The 20,818-nt window shown below is 40.7% G+C and overlaps 1 protein-coding gene across 2 annotated transcripts in view; it reads right to left on the bottom strand.

Annotated features, from left to right (window-relative positions):
• edar (ectodysplasin A receptor) overlaps positions 1-20,568 on the bottom strand; it is a 29,551-nt gene extending 8,983 nt beyond the window's left edge. The window contains exons 1-5 of one of the 2 annotated variants that reach the window (XM_056432153.1): positions 20,399-20,568; positions 9,249-9,314; positions 5,918-6,037; positions 3,693-3,874; positions 3,077-3,162 (exon numbers count right to left, since the gene is read on the bottom strand). In XM_056432153.1, the coding sequence (XP_056288128.1) occupies positions 3,077-3,162; positions 3,693-3,874; positions 5,918-6,037; positions 9,249-9,299 (439 nt within the window). In that variant the 5' untranslated portion in view covers positions 9,300-9,314; positions 20,399-20,568. Of the gene's footprint in view, positions 1-3,076; positions 3,163-3,692; positions 3,875-5,917; positions 6,038-9,248; positions 9,315-19,499; positions 19,614-20,398 lie in introns of those variants that run through there. The other variant, XM_056432163.1, reaches the window with a different exon arrangement.
• Between the last annotated feature and the right edge of the window lie 250 nt (positions 20,569-20,818).

Raw genomic sequence — 20,818 nt, 5'->3', positions numbered from 1 at the left:
GGCATGGGCCCGACCGCCCCCCGTGGTCTCAGCGCCTCATGTCATCACACGCACACACCAACGCCCTGTGGCTACAGACATTAACTCTGGGTATGTGTTTACATTCTGTATGAAGGGTATGAGCTCGAACTGGAATTTTGTTTAGCGTCTTGTGGTATTTGTCTCTTGATCATGTCTGTCAGCTTACGTACATTCACACTGCAAATAGATAATTTTGCAGGGCATTCTGGGTACTCAATACAAACAAACTGAGAGGAGTAGAAATGGGGAGAAAAAAAATCTACGCATTTTTGTTAGAGGTAAAACTGTGAGCTGGAATGCGGCGAAGGTTAGCTTCTGTGTGAACATAAGATGACATTTTATGATCTCTCTCGATGCTGAGATAAGTATTAATGTCGGTTGGTGCCTGTTTGGAAAATGGCAGCAAAAGTCAAAAGGTGACAGTGGAGATTGAACGACTCGTAACATCTGCCTGCCGGAGAGTAGCACCAGCGCAAGCAGTAACACACTAATCGTCTGTCTTTCTTTCACAGACCCACTAAAGTTTTAATTATCACACACGCAGAGCGAGGTAGGAGCCAGGGTAATTTACAGATTACATGGCGAGTGTCAGCCTGCCTTCACCCTGAGCAAGTAGAGCTGACAGCCTTCAGCTCCTTTACGTATGTACTGTTGGGAGTGCATCATTCTTACGTTCTCAAACATCTAAACAGGGTTTCATTCAAATGTACCACAGGGTACAAACTGAACAATTGTGCAGAATGCTCTCTGTAATTTTATCTTTTTTCCAAACTAATCCAATTTATTTCAAAAAACCAGACTGCTGCATTTAGAACTTGTGTTCAAAGTTTTGGATTTCTCATTGTCTGTTTTGCATCTCCTGATCATCTCTTATCATTGATCTATATAAAACAACAGCATGTTGTCAGGTTATTCTTTCTTTTCCCATAAGAAGTTTAGCATTTTTTTTATTTTCTAGTATGTTTTAACAAATACAACTATGTAGTAAGCCATCACAAATACCCCAAAGGTATCTCAATAAATAGTGAAAATACTTATATACTATGAGAGAGAGTCTCTTTTCATCTCACTCTCAGTAGGGAATAAGCATAGGTACATCCCCAAATGTCAATCTATTCCTTTAAAATAAAAAGTCTTAATGTTGAAACTATGTCAGCACAGAAATAAGTGAAATCCACAAATAAGTTTGAACATAAAATATAATAATATAAAATGAAATTAATATAATGAAAATGACTATAGATATAACTATCTTTCTTAATTGCATAGTATCATTCAATCGCTCAAGTTCATGCCTTGGAGAAACAATTAGGTTGCTGTTGAAAAGCAATTGTTTATTCATATACACACACACACACACACAAAAACACATGCACACACACACACACAAACACAAACACAGACACACACACACACACACACACTACTTCCCACTCTTTCCTCTGCAGGCCCAGACTGCTTTTTGGGGGTTTTGATTTTCATAACACACTGATTGAATATGACACAATAACAACTACATTCATTTCCGACCTCTTTAATTACACTCACAGGCGGTTTTGAGCAGTTATGGGCCCATAAATATCATTCCAATAAGATTATAGTGAGGGAACAAAAACAGTTTCTATCTTTTAGATCAATGTTATGATCTATTTGTCACATGTGGACAAACCCACAGAGAACACAGCAACACGGTGAGAATATTCACCTCCAGCTCTTCAATAAATGCTTATTTTCATCAATAAATTGTCTGACTCTTATCGGCACCGAATGTTTTTTTTCAATGAGAGAATAATTGAATTTTGAAAAAGATTTTCCAACTGAATTTTCTTGATAAAACGTACATTTTGTTGGACCGTGAAGAGTTATTTACTATATTGGATTATGTTCTATTGGACGGAGGTCTAATCTTATTATTATCTGCTTTTTCATGGCTATGTTTACTATATATAAGGCTTTTTTTTAAACCATTTTAAAAAGGACACTAGAGGACATTTAACATTTATCTTTCTCTATTTTCCAGAGTGTCCTAAAAAGATTTAAAGTAAGTTTCCTATTAACTGATTTTATTGGAGATTCCTGGGAAGAAGACAGCAGGACGCTAAGAGAGGTACATTAAACTAAACCGATGACCGTAAAGTTATTAATGCAATTTAAAATGCAAAAATAATGCTTTAGGGCTATTTGTATTTGATAACATGAGCAATAACCTCAGGAGACACTGTGGTGATTGGCAATGTATTAAAATTCAGCATGAGGAAATAAAAAATACTGTCTAATAAACTATAATGGTGCACAATAATTTCATTATTCTGACAAATCACAAAGGCTGGGTTGGAACCTTTTTCGCTTTCTGCAGCTTTGTGGGGCACAGAAACAAACTGCATCATCTGGTTGCAATATTCCTGGATGTGTTACCACCACAGTCACACTATACAGTCAGCAAAATACCAGAAACTTTTGCTCGACTGCCACTTGACAGCCTGCACGCTTTTGTTTTGCAACTGTTGGGGAAACGTCTCTGAACTGCGAAGGCTGATAGTGAAAAGGGGAGACAGAAAAAACGTCTTGTAAATATTATTGTCCAGAGACTTGTTCGATAGATGCATGTGTCAGGTATGCAGGGTAATCAGTTAGGTTATGAATATGCTGCGAAACCTCTGGAGCCATAAAAGTAGAGATGCAAGGAGGGGAAGGAGGGGGGTGTCCATCAGGGAGGCCTGCTGACTGAGGAGGACAGTGACCAGAGGGCCCGGAATAACTACCTACAACTTCTGACCTCCGATTGTTTCCTCAAACTAACTCCAGGCTTTCAACATCTGCTTCTGCAGATATCCCCATTTTATATCCTTTGATTGAGATAGAAAACCTAAATGTTTGGTAGCTTTGATTCCAACGGAAACCAGATTTGTGTTAGGACAGAGAACGCTACAGAGATAGAGAAAAAAGGGGGGGAATTCATAGTTGAAAAGAGAATAAGATGTTTTTGGAACAAAAGGTTGGAAGTGAGCGGAAGGAAGGGGAGGCGCAAATAAATCTGTGAAGAGGTTGCTCTTACATTCTTTGGTGTTGCGTGGTGCATTCTGGCAGGAATGGCAAATCATCCCGTAGTGGTTCCTTGGTCTGTTTTCCAGCATGTAATACCTGGGAGTCACAAAGGAAGTGGGTAAAAACCAGGACATTGTCAGACTATATCATTAGGCTACACCAGACCTGGTTAGCCATACTGGAGGAAAATCAGCTGAAGGAAAGGAGCACATTTTTTTATTTAAATTAAAACACTTTAAGCACTATTTGCAAGCACAGCAGGTGTGTCGACAACGTGTGGCCTCCCTGCCTCTAGACATGCTGTAACGACACGGTGCATAAGGGTGGGGAAGCAGCTGAGGTGACAAGTTTGTCTCAGTGAATAAATGTACATAATTGATGCCCTGAATCATGAAGATACGATGAAAAGAGAGCAAGTCAAGTATTTCCATAATGTATTAACTGATGCTTTCATATATCTGGATATGGTCCGAGAAACTGATTCAGTCTTTTGCTCTTGGTCACTTCAGCGACACAAGAATATGAGAAAGAATTAGATGACGTCTTTTTGTTGTTGTTATAATGCAACTCAAATTCAAATGAGTTGTGACTCTTGTTCAGTCCGTGTGTGTGTGTGTGTCGTTTACCCTGGTAGACACGGTCCACATTCGGCGTCGCTGTCCGGAGTTCCCACTGCACGAACAGTGGCTTTGTAGAGTGCGTCACAGTCTTTATGCCGTCTGCAGATCTCATACTTCCCTTTGGAATATTTCCCATGTGTACACGGCACACAGGCAAAGTCGTCGTCCTTCACCCCGTAGCCACAGGTCTGCAAAACACACACATTCAATCATTAGGTTTATTAGATATAATATAGATTTAAATTAACTCGACACCCTTCGGATCAATAAGGTAGTTCGCAACAAAAGAAAGCGCACACACACATACACACACACACACACACACACCCTCTTACTTTCATCCGTCAAACCAGCTGATGCCTCTTGGCTTTGGGCTACAGCAGACAGACTCTCAGAGATCTAATGTCCCTTCCCTCGTGTTGGACATCTATAGTTCTCAGTGGGTTTGATATAAAACGTTGCTTTGTATAAATCTACAACAATCTTTATTTTATTTAGAAAGTTGACAGGTGTGCTAAAGTAGGGGAATGGGGGTGATGACACTCAACAAAGGTCCCAGGGGAATGTCAGCACATCTTAAACCACTGCATGGGCCACATCATGCAAGCTGACTTGAAACTTCAATGACAGATTCTGCGTCCTCACGTCGCCAAAGCTTTCATAGCTCAATACAAGTTACAACATGAGGAAAAATAGGTTTCCCCCCAGTGTCTATATTCATGTAAGCTAAGAGGAACATGTAATCCATCTCCATCAAACACAATCTGGATACAAGATGCACTTTAAAAGCATCCTTGGATGTCTTGTGTGTGTCTGTGTGTGTTTGTGTGTGGGTGGGTGTGTCTGTGTGTGTGTGTATTTTCTGAAGTGAGGATGAACCCTGTGGTTATCCAATGATTAAAAGGGTGTCATAACACACACACACACACACACACACAGATGCACATAAAGCTAAGGGTAACAAAATAACACATGAATTACAGACTCTGGCACCCAGTGGATCAGACAGGCAGGAGAAAGTGCAAAGGGGCTCTCATCAACGTGTTTGGCTTCTCATGTTTCTCTCGCTCACTAAGGACCAAATGAGGCTTTGTGACAAAGCTCTGTGCTCAGCACACTGAGCTTCTCATTGCCGCCTCTGTGATTTCACACGCTCCAACACAGCACATTGTTGGGGATGCTTAGGAGAGGCAGGAAGCGATGAAGCAGGAAAGGAAGGACAAAACAAACAAACAAGAACCTGTATGCATGCAAGCATACGGAGAGATAAGGACAGAAGAAAGGACAGAGGGAAGAGAGGAAAGAAGGAAGGAATAAAGGCAGGCATAATAGTTTTGCTATTATTCTCAATGGAATGATGGAAACAACATATTTCAGTTTGTTGTTTCAAGGTGCGTCAGAATGGTAATTTTGGTCGAATTGACATCCGGTCCATCACTTTGGTCATGACCTTCATAGAGGGCCCTGTCCCCGTACGGATAAACTGTAATAACTTTGATGACCCTTTCATTTTCATTCAGCAGCATCTTCAGGGAACATCTGTAATACATTGCTTTACAAACAAATACCTACAAAACTAATTCCCATCAGCCTCACCTGTACTTTGCATGTGCTGATTAACTAATTTGGTTGTAATGCTAACACGCTGAGCTCTCTCTCTCTCTATCTATCTATCTATATATACATATATATATATATATATATATATATATATAGATAGATAGATAGATACTTTGTTGTGAATACTACTGCTGAATATTGCTGCACCCTAATAACTAGAATGCATGGTGTTCACCCTTGAGTGCGTCCATCTCTCTTAAGACGGTGTGGCACCCCGGGGTGCCAACTGAAGCGTTCACCTGCTCTCTGTTTTCTTTGGTCGTCATCAAACTGACTGACGCAGGCTGAAGTGTGACTACTGCAAGTCGTTGACTGTAATGCATGCCTTCACCCCGAAGTCAGTGAGAGCAATACACCGTGAGAAATTGTCCACTTCAATTTAGACACTCTTCACTGTGCAGCTGTGTGTGTGTGTGTGTGTGTGTGTGTGTGTGTGTGTGTGTGTGTGTGTGTGTGTGTGTGTGTGGGTGGTCTAAACAAAAATGACACAAAGGTTCACAAGGTCAACTTGCAAGCCATTCACACAATGTGTTGCAACAACAAATTCTAATAATATTACCTGATGATAAAAGTTGTTTGTGTGTGTGTGTGTGTGTGTGTGTGTGTCTCACCATATGCGGCTCTTGTCCAGATGGGCAATGAGGGCAGGCCTGGCAACTGTTACTTGTCAGATTGAAGAACTCGTACTCTCCACAGCTGGAATACTCCGCACTAGCAAACATACAACACAGCTGGGGGGCGGGGGGGGGGGGGGGGGGGCAGAAAGAGAGAGACGAGCATGAGACGTGAGACTTGTGCATGACATATCAATGACATTTTGCAGGTTTTAAAACAAACATGCAACTAGCTCAATGGCATAATGAACCTGAGGGTGATTAGTTTCCAATTGTGAATTCATTATTGTAGATATTGATATATTTTTGCATTTATTGTAACATTGAACTATGTTTTTCTGTTGTCTATAGTATATCAAACATATACAGGACTGTCTCAGAAAATTAGAATATTGTGTTGTGATTATTTTTTTTTTGTAAAAAAATTAAAAAAAAAAATGCATTCATTCTTACATTCATTACACAAATCAAATAATGCAATTTTATTTTGATTTATTGCTGATTATGGCTTTTTTTTTAAGAAAAAAAAAAATATATCTCTCCTCTATAAAATAGATAGAAAAAAAAAAATACTAGTAGGTTATTAAACAAATCACTGAATTTGTCTATTAAACTCGAAACACCTGCAAGCGATTCCTGAGCCTTGACAAACACTCAGCTGTTATAAATCTTTTTTTTATGAGATAGGGATTTTTGATTTTTTCTTTTTTGTAATTGTAAATTTTTAATATTAAATAATATAAGGCTTGCAAATAATTCAGTTGATTTGTAATGAATAAATAATCACATTTTTTTTTTTTTTTGCATTACAGAAAATAAAAATAAAACTTTTATATATTCTAATTTTCTGAGACAGTCCTGTATATCGATGAAGAAAAAATGATTTTGGTTCTGTAGAATCTTCTGAGCTGTTATTTATTAGTTTTCAACCATGCCAATGACTTCTTAGCGGACTATACAACACTCAGTCGTTGTATTAATCTGAAGACTATGTATTTTATACATGGTGTTTTATATAATAAATAGTCTTAACGATGTAAAATAAATACAAACACCACACACAAAGTCCCCAGTAATGCATATTATGTCTGACAGAGATCAACACAGCGGATACCAGTAATTCATCATTAATCCTCTCAATTAAAAAAGCGGCAAATAAACTGTTGCAAAAAAAATTGTTACCTCCATTTTTTTAATTCAGCATACTTCTGCAAATGTATTTGAATACAGCAATCATGTAAACTAACACTTTAACTTGAATTGATTTGTACATGTGGGAAGTTGGACCAAAACGTTACACTGCAAAGCAGCATAGATAAATAACTGCAATAGATGATGGCTGATTTATAGAATGACCAACTTGATAAGAATCAACATAAGACAAATGTATTCTCATAAAGCAAAGCAAACAAACAGCTAATACATAATAAATAATATAGCATTGTGATCTCTGTGTGTTAGTTTATAAGAGTTTTCATAATAAGAGTATTTGCTTGTGTGTCTATGTACTATGTGGATACATTGTGTGTGTCATTTTGTCATTGAGGTTTACTGTAATATGTACCAGCTGGTATTTATAGCTTTACCCGCGCACTTTGTTCTTTTCCAAACAAACTAACCGACATAAAAAAATCATCTGCAGTCCAGAAATTGATCGCAAAGACAACGTGTGCATGACTAACTCTCTCCGTCTTCTCTCTGTTGTTTCAATAACCTCTCCCGATGTTTGAATACATATGCAAATGTACACTGCCCGTTTGTTTGTGTATCACAGGCTGGAGCACAAATTATCTCTGGCCAAATAATGTGTTTTTAATTTATACAGCTTCAAAAACAAACTGAGCTCTAACTCACACACCTAATAATGCACCGACTGCAGACGGACACGCGAAAGGGAAAACAATTGTATGACGTCATCTGCCAATCTTCTTTGTCACATTTATGGCTCACTGTGGGTAACTTGCCAGGGTTGTGTGCATTGTTTCTTCTCTGGCAATTTGTGCAACTGTGCAGAGAGTACATTGGAGCCTTCATCCCTGCAGACTCATCACAGAGGGTCCAGTGGGCCCCTTCTTGTTATTCCTCACACAAGTACACTTTGGCAGGAACACCGTTGAATTACCAAAACCAGTGGTGGAGGAAGTACCCACATCCTTTACTTAAGTCAAAGTACTGACCCTCCTGCCGTGGCTCAACTCGTAAATGCGTAAGGTGGGACGACATCTGATTGGCGACAGATCGGTCCATGTTAAAAAAAATGCATTTACAGATTGAGCCACGCCAGGGGAGTCTCATAAATCCGTATCTTTGTGTAGCATCCACAAATAAATGCAGTGCGATCCACAAATAAATGCACTGCGATCCACAAATAACTACATATAAATCCACAAACAAATAGCTAAATCTATTTACAAATGCATAAATATATTCAGGATTTTTCTTTCAATTAATATGAATCATTATTTATTTACGTGTGTATTGGAATGTATTGGTGCATCTTTCTTTGTGCATTTGTAAAATGTAATATATTTGTGAATTGTTCTGTGCGCATTTGTGACTGTGTGTTTGCATTTGTAATTATTGAGACTGATCTGACCCCATGGATGTAGTGCAGAAAAAAGAAAAATATTTCTCTCTAAAAGCTAAGGGAGTGGAAATAGAAACACTCAAGCTAGGTACAATACAAGTCCATCACATGTAGGTAAGCCAAGTACTTGAGTAAATATACTAATTACTCTCCACCAGTGACTGAAGAACACCATCCTGACACATCGATACCTCTCGAGTGTCGTCTGTGTATGTGCTATTGTGCAATATGACACGACCAGCACACTTCTCTGTCAGTCATTTGTCATTGTTCTACATATTCCCCAGAGACATGGTCTCTATGTATAGTGATTTTAGAATGTGTAGTGAGACATTTCTGATGCCACTAATCGCCGGTGTAGTACATCGACACCTTGTTGACCTTGTCGACTAAGTGCTCCGGTGTCGGCCTGCATGCGCTCAGAGTGACTGATGAGAATGAAACAGCGGAGAGAGGGAGGGGAAGGTGGAGGAGACTGTCGGGAGCTCTGCCAGTGGGTTTCAACATCAAAACATACAGAGAATCTAGAGAGGATTATAAAGAGATCTGCTCCCTGGGAAAAACTCTAAGTTTGACTAATTGGTACAAGCGCTGCAAAGTTGTGCAAGCAGCTGGCACATAACAACAGTAGATTATATTGAGGCTGCGATCCATATTGAGAGACGAATACGAGTATCTGAGGACACCAGAAATATGATGATGGACATTAGGAGGAAACGAAGGCAAAGACTGAACACTTACCAATAATGAGGACAGAAAGATGGACTTCTTCTGACATCTCCTCTCTGACATTTTTGCTTCTTCTTTCTGGAGACGAGAGAAAAGGCAAAGAGAAATGATTGTAAAGCAAAGATTGTAAATTCTTCTGCACCAAACGTCTCTTTCAAAACAACAAGATCATGAATCTAAGCATTCCTGCTAACAGTAGTGTTGTCAATGGGCATGGTGTGTGTGTGTGTGTGTGTGCGTGTGTGTGTGTGTGTGTGGCCCAGATGAGTCCACTGTCCTGTTACCATCACGTCATCGCTCATCAACATGTATTCGCAACAGAATAGCCCATGGCATTCCTCATAACTGCCAACACACATCACTGTTGGCTAACCTCTGCTTCAATGAAGGATTGTGTTGGCTATTAATAATCATCTGCATATGTCTTTGCTATGTCTCTCTCGGATGTTTTTGTCAAAACCCTCAACTTGGTTAAAGAATGCTTTTTAAGTTTGGTTTCACACCAGCTAACAATGCAATTACAGCTCCACCAAAATTAGGTTTAAGTAAAAAATAAATATTAAATCGCTGAGATGCTGTTTCAGATCCTCCACACACACAATGACTGTAACAATGAAGTAGGCGTTTAGCAGACAGTCATTCTGAGATTGTGTCTTTGCTTTCGTACTCATGAAATGATTGGCTGGTGTTTGGATGTGCTTTTAAAACGAGCAACAGTTCATAAAGTCTGTGTTTATTTCTCTGAGTGAGGTATAAATTGCCAAACGGTATCTGTGTGTGTGTTTGTGTGAGTCCATGCGCCTACGTGTGGTGATGTGTAATTGCTTGTTTATTCCGTTGTGCATCTGTAAGATCCTGGCTGCCATCTGATTTACTGTGTGTTTGTGCTGCCTGGGTCTGAGAGTGGAGCACCTGCGTGTGTGTGTATGTCTGTGCAGGTGTGTGTGTGTGTGTGTGTGTGTGTGTGTGTTTGCTGTGCAAGTGTGTAAATAATGTCGTCCCTGTAATTGAAAGGATATGTGCTGGCTGGGGTTCTCTACATAATCACCCCTAAAGCAGCGGTTGAACGCTAACGATAAGCCCAGAATAATAATATAAAAAACTATATCAGAAAGCAGAAAGTGCTCTAGTGTAAACTACTTCTTCAAAAGAAAAAAATGGAACAAACTGACAAATGTACAGCCTTAAATATTGCACAAGAATTCCACAATAGGTTGTTGAGTGAAAGCTGCTTATATCAGCTTCCAGTTAAAACTGTTGAGCTACTGGGTGTTAAATTACTCCAATTATATTGAGCTTCTTTTTTCTCCTTTTTTGTTCATTTGATTTTAATCTACACGCAATTACAAGGATACATTTAATGTTCTAAACTTACAAACTGCACCATATCTATGTCAGCACGGCCTTCAGGGACTCTAATGCAACATCCCTTCATCAACTCTGCGAGTTGATTAATACTTTTTCTAACCATGAAGAAAAAAAGAAAAAGAAGTGTTGTAATGGCAAGGAGAAGCGGATACTAACCAGAGCATAAAACCCAATTAAACTATGTTTTATATTTCAAATTCCATTTTTCCCATCTTCCAATCTAACATTTATCTTCACAGCTAAATACTTTAAGCCTTATGTACATTGAGAAGAGCAAAGAATACAACACTATCAAGTTAAAGCATGCACTCACCCACTCACACTAATTACTATTATTAAGTACATTTCTCATGGAGTCTCTTTTAGTGTTAATTATATGTGAGAAAGAAAGATGCATGTATAAATGTGTATATAGATACTTTTCTTGGCTCTAAGGCTTCTGTCTGATTTCCTGGTTTTATAGTGGACCCGGTGACACCCGGCATCACATCTCCATCACATCTACTCACAGAACCAGTGCTGAATTCAACACATTGTGCTCAAAAACAATCTTACAGTCATATTACTTTGAACTCATATGGTTTTATGAGTTTATTTAGTTTTTCGACATTTAGCAACCCGCTGATTTTTCACTGTAATCCACATTCAAATGTAAAAAAAGTATGCCAGGGCATGAGATCTGTTGTTTATCTTTTGTAGTGTGAAAGCACAGCAAAAAGAATGGAATGGATGTGAGAGGTCTGGGAGGCAAATGAGTATTTTAACTCTTTATGACAACAGACAGCACTGCTTCCATTACCCATGAAGGCATTCACTCCCTACCCGGTACCATCGCGTTAGCTGCTTAAATACAACAAAAAAACAAATCCACTGTTTTGATTGATATTCCAAATGGTCGGATCAGCTTGAAATTCACATTTAGAGTAATGGAGGAGGTGTGTGTGTGTTTGTGTGTGTGTGTGTGTGTGGGGGGGGTCTGGTATTTGAGGTCAAAGTCTGTCTGTCTGGATTTAAACTCTGATTTCACTCTTCTATTCCACAGACTTGAGTGAAAACCCTTTTGATCTTGGATGATGGCTAATTCCCCGACCCGGAGGGTTTGATCTTGCTTAATTACAGGTTCAACACGCACATGCAAAACACACACACACACACATTACACACAAATATGGTGTATAAATATGCACAGCGCTGGCTTCTGAGGGCAAACTAGGCTTAATTGCACTAGTCCTTGTGAGCACAAACAATATGTGTGTGTGTGTGTGTGTGTTTGTTTTTGGGTGTGCATGTGTGTGTTTGGGTGTGCATGTGTGCGTGCGTCTGCATAGAGTTGTGTGTCGCTGCTGAAGAGATAAAAGGGTAGACAGTCAGGAAATTAAGAACTGCCAAATGGCTGTGGACCCCCTGAAGGCTATTCATTATGGGGTTAAAGGGATGCGCACAGACACACAGACAGACACACACACACACACACACACACTCACACACAATGTGTTTGAAGCCTCTCAGTGTCTTCTGACACTCCGCTCTACCCCTCTACCCCTGTACACCGTCTCTCTGTCAGGGCAGGTCTGAGATAAAAGTCGTTTGCCCCCTCGAGGGTATTAATCTTCTAACGACCACATAATCTCCGATATATAACCCTTCTGTCTTTAGCGGTGTCATTACCTGGTCGAGGATACGCAGTTCTTTGTGGCACCTGTATGGCACAGTTCTTCTGGGCAGCTTAGTTTTTCATTCGGTTGCATTTGATTACCTATTTTGGCATGAAGAGACCAATATGAAAATTCCATTCAACTATGGGAATACGATTTAATCTGCATCCTAAAAAAAAGAGCCAAATAACAAGCCCATTGACCTTAAAATCCATTCAATGCGATATAATGAGACCGAAAAGAAGACGTCTTTCAGTAAAGTTCCCTGGCCTACAGTGACAAGCATAATGCTTTAATATCGCAAACTTCAAAGCAGAATTAAGTCTGTATCTATATGGACTGCAACTAAATATGACAGCCAAATGTGATCGACTTACCTAAAAGTCATTATGGGGATGTTTAGGCCCGATAGGTGAAAGGAGGGGTTGCCTGAAGGAAATTCCCATAGATCAGCTCATACAGGCACATTGAGTCGACACCTATTGTTCAGTCTCTGCACTCTTCCTCCCATACCTGCCAGTCACTCTCTTTGTGGTAATGCTTCAGATCTTAAGCACACTGTCTGTTCATGTCAGTAAATAGAGCATCAGATTGGTTGAATGAGAATATTTTCGGTGAATCCGTTGTTTCTTTTGGGAAATAGGCTATTCCTCATTATTAGTCGAAAATCATACTGATGAACATGCATTGGTCTTTTATAAGGAGGAGATTCTTACTGCATGATTAGTCTGTGGTAGTTCAGTATTTCCCCCCCGGAGTGAGTGGAATGCTTCATTCACGACGCACTGCAGTCTTTGGTATTCACAACTCTGCTGTCTCTGTTGGCCTGAAGGGCTGCAGTGCATCGTTTGGAAGATTCACAATATCTCAAAAATCCCCCTCCGTTCCACGTGGAGCCCAGAACCGACCGATAGCATTCGCTTATCCAGCAACATGCCTCAGTTGTAAACCCAGCGGGTTTCTAGATTCACAAAAAAACACGACATGAATATTGTCTAACAATGTGTAATGTGTTGGTATGAACGTGAGCTGATGCTTGGGAAAAGACCAGGTCCCTTTACAAGATGGACCAAATAACTTGATAGCGATATTGGGTCTTTCACTAAATATTGTCACAATGATATTTTTGACAAATAATCATCAGTAATGTCAATATAATGACAAAGTATGAATTCAGAAAATGCACTAAACCCATTTTCAACTATCTTAACAGAAATTAGCCTACTTTTCTTTATGTACATACACGCTCAACCTTCCAGCTCCCCTTTTTTATTTCGAATTTGGACTCAAATATAATAATAACGCAAGAGAGTCCCAAACTGGAGCTACACCACACCATTTCAGTGCACTAAATGGGATAAACCAGTGGCAGCTTTGGTACTTTTGTTGTTTCTGCTGAGTTTTACGAGACCATTAACTGGAAAACAAACAGTTAACGAGTGTTTAACGTTGCTCTTTCTGTCTCCCCTTCCTCCTCTCATTGATTTAATTCGATTCATTAATTTTATTGAGAAATAAAGAGCCAAATGAGTCTCTTTTTAAGATCACCCATGGGTTTTGTGGGAAACAACGTTTCACCATCAGTGTTTAACCTTGTAACACCTTGTACCATCTATTTATTACACTGGTTGATAATGACTTCCTGCCCGATTAAGTAATAGAAGCCAATCAGAGAAGAGGAAACTCGGCCAAGCAGCAAACCAATGAACAGATGAAGGATGAGGTTAGAGGGTGGTTTGTGAGCTCTTCCACGGCACTTTATTTCTGATGACAATTAAATGTGGATCCAGAGGTCTCTGTAGTCCTAGTTTTGGTATTTCTAAAAAGAAAATCTTATTTCCATTGAAATCTTTCTCTTTCTTCCCGAACTTATTAAATCGTTGAAGCAACCTCCTCTCTGTCTTTTTATCGGGTACATTTTAAACCTAATGATGTTATATAACTTCACTGTTGATGCTAATATTGTTTGACTGAAACTACCGCAGCTGATGATTTTTGCCAATATTGGACTTCTTTGGCCAATTCGTCAATTTCAATGTCTCACTCTAAAACAACAGTGAACTAAGCTACTGCTCTAACCCTACTATAAACACACTCTCCTATATGTAAAGATGAATATACAGATGCATAGATAATCCCTCTGCTTCCAGGCCATAAAGAAGTTCCAAAGTTAATCAATCCACTGCTTTATCATGGAAATAAAGGTAATTTATTTTCTAGACCAGGGCTCAACTTGACAAATCCAAGCAAGATCTCAAACACATGTTACTTCATGACCGCCGGCCTGTTTGTGGGCAACACCTCAAATCCTGCTGTTTTCCAGCGAACCAAGCAACGACTATTTCACGCTCACAGGCTTTGAGACAGAAGTAAAGATGGTCATCATTGGCTCCAATTCACATGATGCAGATGTCTGTCGCAAGAAAATGATTTGTCTATGACAGAATGTAGATCATGTTCTGCATTGTGTATTTTTCAACAACTTTGAGCTGTATGCAGATGTCAGTACTAAGTGTACAACTTCATGCTCATTGAATCAAACAAACAGCTTTATTAGTAGCAAACGTACATTTAGCTCGCTACAGCTCTGGTAAACAACATTCATTTGACCGTGTATTTTAATCTTTACACGAGATGGTTGTGCTTCTGATTTACTTTGATTTGTTCCTTGTCTGATTTTACAGTCAAGTAGTCGAGATAAAGGCTACAAAAAACACCCACCACTAAGTGAACCCATTTGTGAATTGTGAATTATGAGGATATTTTAATCAGAGAAGTTCCACTTACAATAGTCTATAATCATCAAATAAAGAAATGAGACCATTTCATGCAGGATAATAGCATGTCATTAACTGTACAGCGACCATAATCATCTATCCGCATCAAATAATGGGAAACGCCAAAACACACCTCGGTTCACTGAGCGTGCTCTGAATTCAAATAAGAATTGTGTGTTCAAGAATTTGGCCAATCTATCTTTAAGTAATTCTAAGTGCCCCGACTGTCTTTCTTTTCACAAGTGAAATATGAAGGAGGAATGTGCTGCCGGCATTTTGTCTCATTCCATGATTCGGAGGCAGCTGGAGACTATAGAGGGGTGGTGGCGGCGCTGTCACTCAAAGTAGACCCACCGCTTCCACCTGCGAGTTGAATCCGACCGTGAGTGTGTCTCAAAACTTCTCAACAGAACTCCCTGATTGGAAAGCAGGCTCTAAAAACCAAGAGGCAGCTCTGCAGTTACAATGTACACACAGCATTATGATCAGGCTCACACACGCCGCACCGCTGACATCTTTGTTAATGTTCCGTGTCAGCGCTTAAGGAAACCAAAGTCACTGAACAAAGTAGCCCTCCAGACTCAGGTTCAATTCAGTTTATTTGTAGAGCCCATTTTCACAAATTAGTCTCAGAGTGCTTTACAATCTGTACATATAGACATCCCTGTCCCAAAACCTCACGTAATGACCGTCTTAGTTTGATGTGAAAATAAAGCCATGATTAAAGTGATATCCAACTTTGGAGCCAGGCACGAACCCCGAGCCAACAGCTGGCCGTCGTATGCCGACTAAACATCCATTCGCTCTGACCCCGGCCAACCGCAGCATCGGGGTTGTATCAATGCACGAGCTGTATCGCAGACACTTCCACAGTCTCCTACAACAAATCAGTTTCCTATGGGGGAAGAAGGGGGGGGGGGGGGTGATTGGCTCAAATGTCACCAATAAGTAGAACAGCTGTGATTCACTAAATACGTGACTCCTCACATACTGTGCAGGTCCTACCTCCAGGAGAGAGGCCGACGTGGCTGGAGCGCCACATGAAATGTGTGCGTTTCAGTACGTGCCCATCTGCGTGCGATGTTTCTTCATCTCCTCTTCATCTTTTGATTGCTTTAATCATAGACTTACTGTCAGCTTCCCACTTCACGCGCAGCAAAAGCAAACTCTTGCGGCACATGAAAAGAAGACGCTGACACACGCTTACACACGCGTACACACACACTTGCGTAGTTGCACACACACCTGCAGTCCCAGTCAGTCAGTCGGCTCTTTGATTCTCTGCCTGCCGGTGATCTGTCTCTCATCGCCACCCCTCCCTGATCCCTTGTTCCCCTCGTTAGCTCTGCTGGGGCAGAACATCTCTCTCTCTCTCTCTCTCTGTCTCTCTCTCTGTCTCTCTCTCTGTCTCTGTCTCTGTTTATTTTGCAGTGGCTGAAGGTGGGAAGCCTAATCTGCAACCATGAATCTGTCTGTATGTCTTATTGCTGTCAGCATAAGTAAAATCATATGATCAAGTAGAGTTCTGGATACATTCAAACACTCCAAATCCAAAAAAATATCTGAGCTCCCTAATATACTGACTTCACTCAAAGATAATTACCAATGAAACATTGGTTCTTAGTAAAAACAAACCAGTGTAGTATCCGCATTGTTCCTATCTGTTGTGTTTTCCTGTTGTCAACATTTCGATAATAAACCGTAGTTGTGGGATTTCTAAGTTTTTAGAGAGTTCTTAAAACAAAGCTGTGGGCTCTTGGAGTCTTTTTTTTGCAGGTGGATAATTCCATAAGTCTGAGCAGCAGCTATTCATGATGGATGGAGGGCTCTTTGAAGCACAAATCCTCATCAAGCCATTGAAAAGGTAAAGACTTAAGAGTTCAAGCGCTTACTTAGAGGGTGGAAAGTTGCAAACCGACAGAAGCATTCCCGTTAACTCCTGGTAATGTGTACGTTTAACCTGCCACCAGCAACAGGGCGGATCACACCCCAGAGCCCATCCATCTGCACAGGTGCCTCAACCAACAACACAATCCCTCACCGGCTTCCCACCTGCCAATCAATCCTTTCACCAAACAGAACCAACACAATTTGGTGTTCAGCACACAGCAATTTATGTTAGCTTCCTCTTAATGCACACACTCTCATGTGTTTCACAAAGTAGGATTTTCAAGGCCCAGTATTTCTGCTTTTCCACAATGTAGGACATGGAGTGTCAGATCTCCCACCCCTGTAAAGAACACACTGATGACTAACTGGAGGAGGTCGCCCACACAGAGGACTCTTTCGGAGACACTAATTAGACCACAAAGCTCAATTCAATTCAACTTGCAGAGATTTCAACTGTTGATTTAGCGCTGGTTTGTCTGTGCTGTGCATGGGGATATAATAACGGTGAGAGGGAAACCCATGATTAGAAAAGTATTTTGTTTTGCTGGGATTATTGCATATACATTTAAATATAATGAAAGGGAGCTAGCTCCTCATTTTGCTGGAGACCACCTAGAAGCCCAGTAAGACCCACTGTCTCCTTCTAATGGACTTTAGTTTAGTTTCAGATGGAGTTTTGCAGCAGTATTTAGCGTTTTCACAAATCTATTGTTTGCTCTTTCAAGAACAGCTTGCATCTGTCAGAGCTGTTCACACTATCAGTGATGAGCACACACAGAACCTCAGTAGACGGATACAGAGTGTACTCTGTAATTATAGATTCAAAGCCTGTATTGCATCAGAGAATGATGTCTTAGTTTATTTGAGAGTATCTGTCAGAATAAAACCCGACTGAAAACATGTTTGTTCACTTTATGATTTCTTGTTTTTAATGTATTATGTTTCGTTTTGTTTGTTGTTCAACAGTCCTGTTGAGTGTGTGTGAATTTTATTTCAATTAGTTTTTATATAGTCGCATTGTTTCTGAAATCTGTTTCCTGCTGATGCTAGGTTTCGCCTCTTTTGTTCCTCTTGAGCTTCCGTAGCCCCGTCTTTCCCTCGTAAGAGTTTTGTATTTATGAGGGTAAGTTGTGTGCTAAGATCGTCTTTCACTGTGTTGTAATGTTTTTTGCAAGTGTGGCCGTTTGTGTTGCGATCGCGGTGTCTGCCTGTTGTGTGTTTTTGAGATCGTCAAGAGATGATTCAAATATATCTTTTGGCGATCTTAGAAACACGCAACAGGTACCTTTTGTTTCATTGCTTCTTTGGCGCCATTGGGTTTTGACACTTCCGGTCGTCCTGTCGTGTGTTTTTCCCGTATAGTATAACTTGTGGTAATTGGTATACATTCTGTTTGGGTATGTTTAGGAGCTGATGTGTGGATGTCGTCAACAGGTGTGTTCTTCCTTTGTGTTAACTTAAGAATTTCCGCTGAGTCACTAACTCACTCAGTTATTTATTTTGTCCACTAGGGGTCGCTGTTTCCCCCTGTTTGTCAATCAATATATAATAAGAGATAAGAGTTTTGTATTTGCTAATGTATGGATGTCGTCAGCAGGAATAAAATCTGGAAAATAAACCTGCGGACTCGACTTCTTCCTTGGCCAGTACAAGTCCGTTACACACATTAACGCGTTTAACCTTTCGACATAGACGAATACAATGAAATAAGACACTGTCTTTTGTTTCATTAAATTGTCACTTTTTCCATTAAAAATAATAATGCACATTTTATTAACAATGTTTGTATTTTACTGGTTGGCTACTACTTCAGTGAGTATTTCAGTGACGTGTTTGGGGGCTTTTTCCAGGTGCCATGAAACCCTTTTCTTTAGATGTATCTACGACTCTCTATGATTGTTCCAATAAATCATTTGCTTAGATCCTTATTACAATTATTACACATACTATAAGTTGTTCTTGACATCAGCCAAGTCCAAATGAGCTCAAATAACTTAGTGTTTCTCAAAATTTCCTTTTCAGATTTGTGAAGCTTTATGAAACATTCAACTCTAACGGGCCTCCGGAGCTCGATACATTTGTCGACGGGGTAATTGGATAGGCTGAGTGGATTGGAATCAGCTCTGGCATAAATCTCAACAATACCTTTCACGAAACAAACACACGAATCCCTTCTCCTTTTGATGACATCAGCCCAGAATAAAGAGGCTAATTCTGAGAATACCAGTGCCGAGCAGCATTAAGCGGCGAGTAAGTGAACACATTATCTCTTCACTCCAGCGTTGTACAGGATGATCATGACTACGGGCGCTGGCTTTGTTACTTTTTCCACCTTCATCCCTCTAATCCTCAGAAACTGTATTAACTTCTTTTGAAGATGAGTTACACTCCCTCCCCTGTTTCTGCTCCGTCTCTTTCGCCTTTCTACCTGTGAACATGAAAGATGTGATGGCAGCGGAGACGTGCTGTGCTGGGGGCGGCAGGGACAGAGAGAGACACAGATGGAGAGATAGAAAGAGGGAAATAGAGAGAAGGTGGGGGGGGAGGGGGAGTAGAGACGGATTGATTTCCACCTCCAGCAGCTACAGTTCAAAGCCAGCCAGCAGACTTCAGAGGCTTGGCAGGACCCGGCACGTCCCCAGCCGGGCCGAGCTGCCTGTCTGCGGGCAGGACTTCCCCCAGGGGCCCCGGGGCCCGGGACAGTGAGGCGGCACCAAGAAAACAATTATGCAGACAGGGGAGAAAGGTGTGCAAGGTCACACACTTGCTCAAACAGACAGCCAAAGATAGTTTCTTTCACAAACTCACAGCGTACACGTAGGCCTGATTTGGCTTATTGGATAAACTGATTCATTCTGATGATAGGAGCCCAGATGCCTGAGCCACATCTGTAGCATATTTGGGATTTAAAAATCCCAGCCTTGTCATGGAGCAATCCAGGCCTTAACTGAAGCTGGTGATGTGAAAAACCATCTCGTTTGTCCCCCACCTTGGGCTACAACCTTTGCACCAACACACACAGGAGCTGTCACACACTTCACAATGCATTTGAGGATTTGCCTGTTTCACAAATTAATTTCATGGAAATTACTTTTTTTTGAAAATTATAATATTGGACATATATTTATTTGGGCTCATGCACTTAAAAACACACATATCAATCAGCCAGTCAAATACACAATATGTCACCTGAACAGCAGTGTTTGGCGTCACTTTTGCATATTTTAACACAAAACTATATTTAGCACCTTTAGATGTATTGTTTTGTCCATGCATCCGCGGTGTTCTAAAAGCCCACATACCATATACAAAAAAAAAAATAGCATCTCCGACTTATTTTAGATACAACTATAATAAACCATAGGGCTTGTTTTCTTCTTCATAATACCCTAAACTTGCTCAGGAATTTCCCTGAAGTCTTGCAGAAAGCCGTCCTTGCATTCCAGAGAGCGGAGGTGCTCAGACGTCTTACCTGAAGCTCAGAGGGGGGCACGCTGCTCTGGTTTCTGCGCTGCACTGCGGGGCGATCAGTCCTGGTGATCCGTGATCAATCTCTGGCGTGGAGTCGGAGAAGCATCGCCGAGGGACTGGCTGTCTGCGAGTTTCTACTCCACTCGGTCCAAGTTGCGTCTCAGCCTCCACTCTGCTGCATGTCGGTGTGTCTGCAGGCTCCTCCTCGGTGGGGAAAAAAGCGAGAAGTGTTCTCCGCCCTGAATGAGAGACATATTAAGGTGAACAGTCTCTGGGCCCAGGTAGACTCTTGGCGGGGGCAATTAACGTGCTGCACGCTACGACTCAGCTACGCCATCTAGTGTTCACAGGCCTGTAGTGGCAGCACGATGACCTGCTAAATCAACATAAGGAAAACATCCATATAACATCCATATATTTA

The sequence above is a fragment of the Pseudoliparis swirei genome, chromosome 2 (genome assembly GCF_029220125.1).
Source record: "Pseudoliparis swirei isolate HS2019 ecotype Mariana Trench chromosome 2, NWPU_hadal_v1, whole genome shotgun sequence".
Taxonomy (NCBI): Eukaryota; Metazoa; Chordata; class Actinopteri; order Perciformes; family Liparidae; genus Pseudoliparis; species Pseudoliparis swirei.
This window is presented reverse-complemented; position numbering and strand designations above follow the sequence as displayed.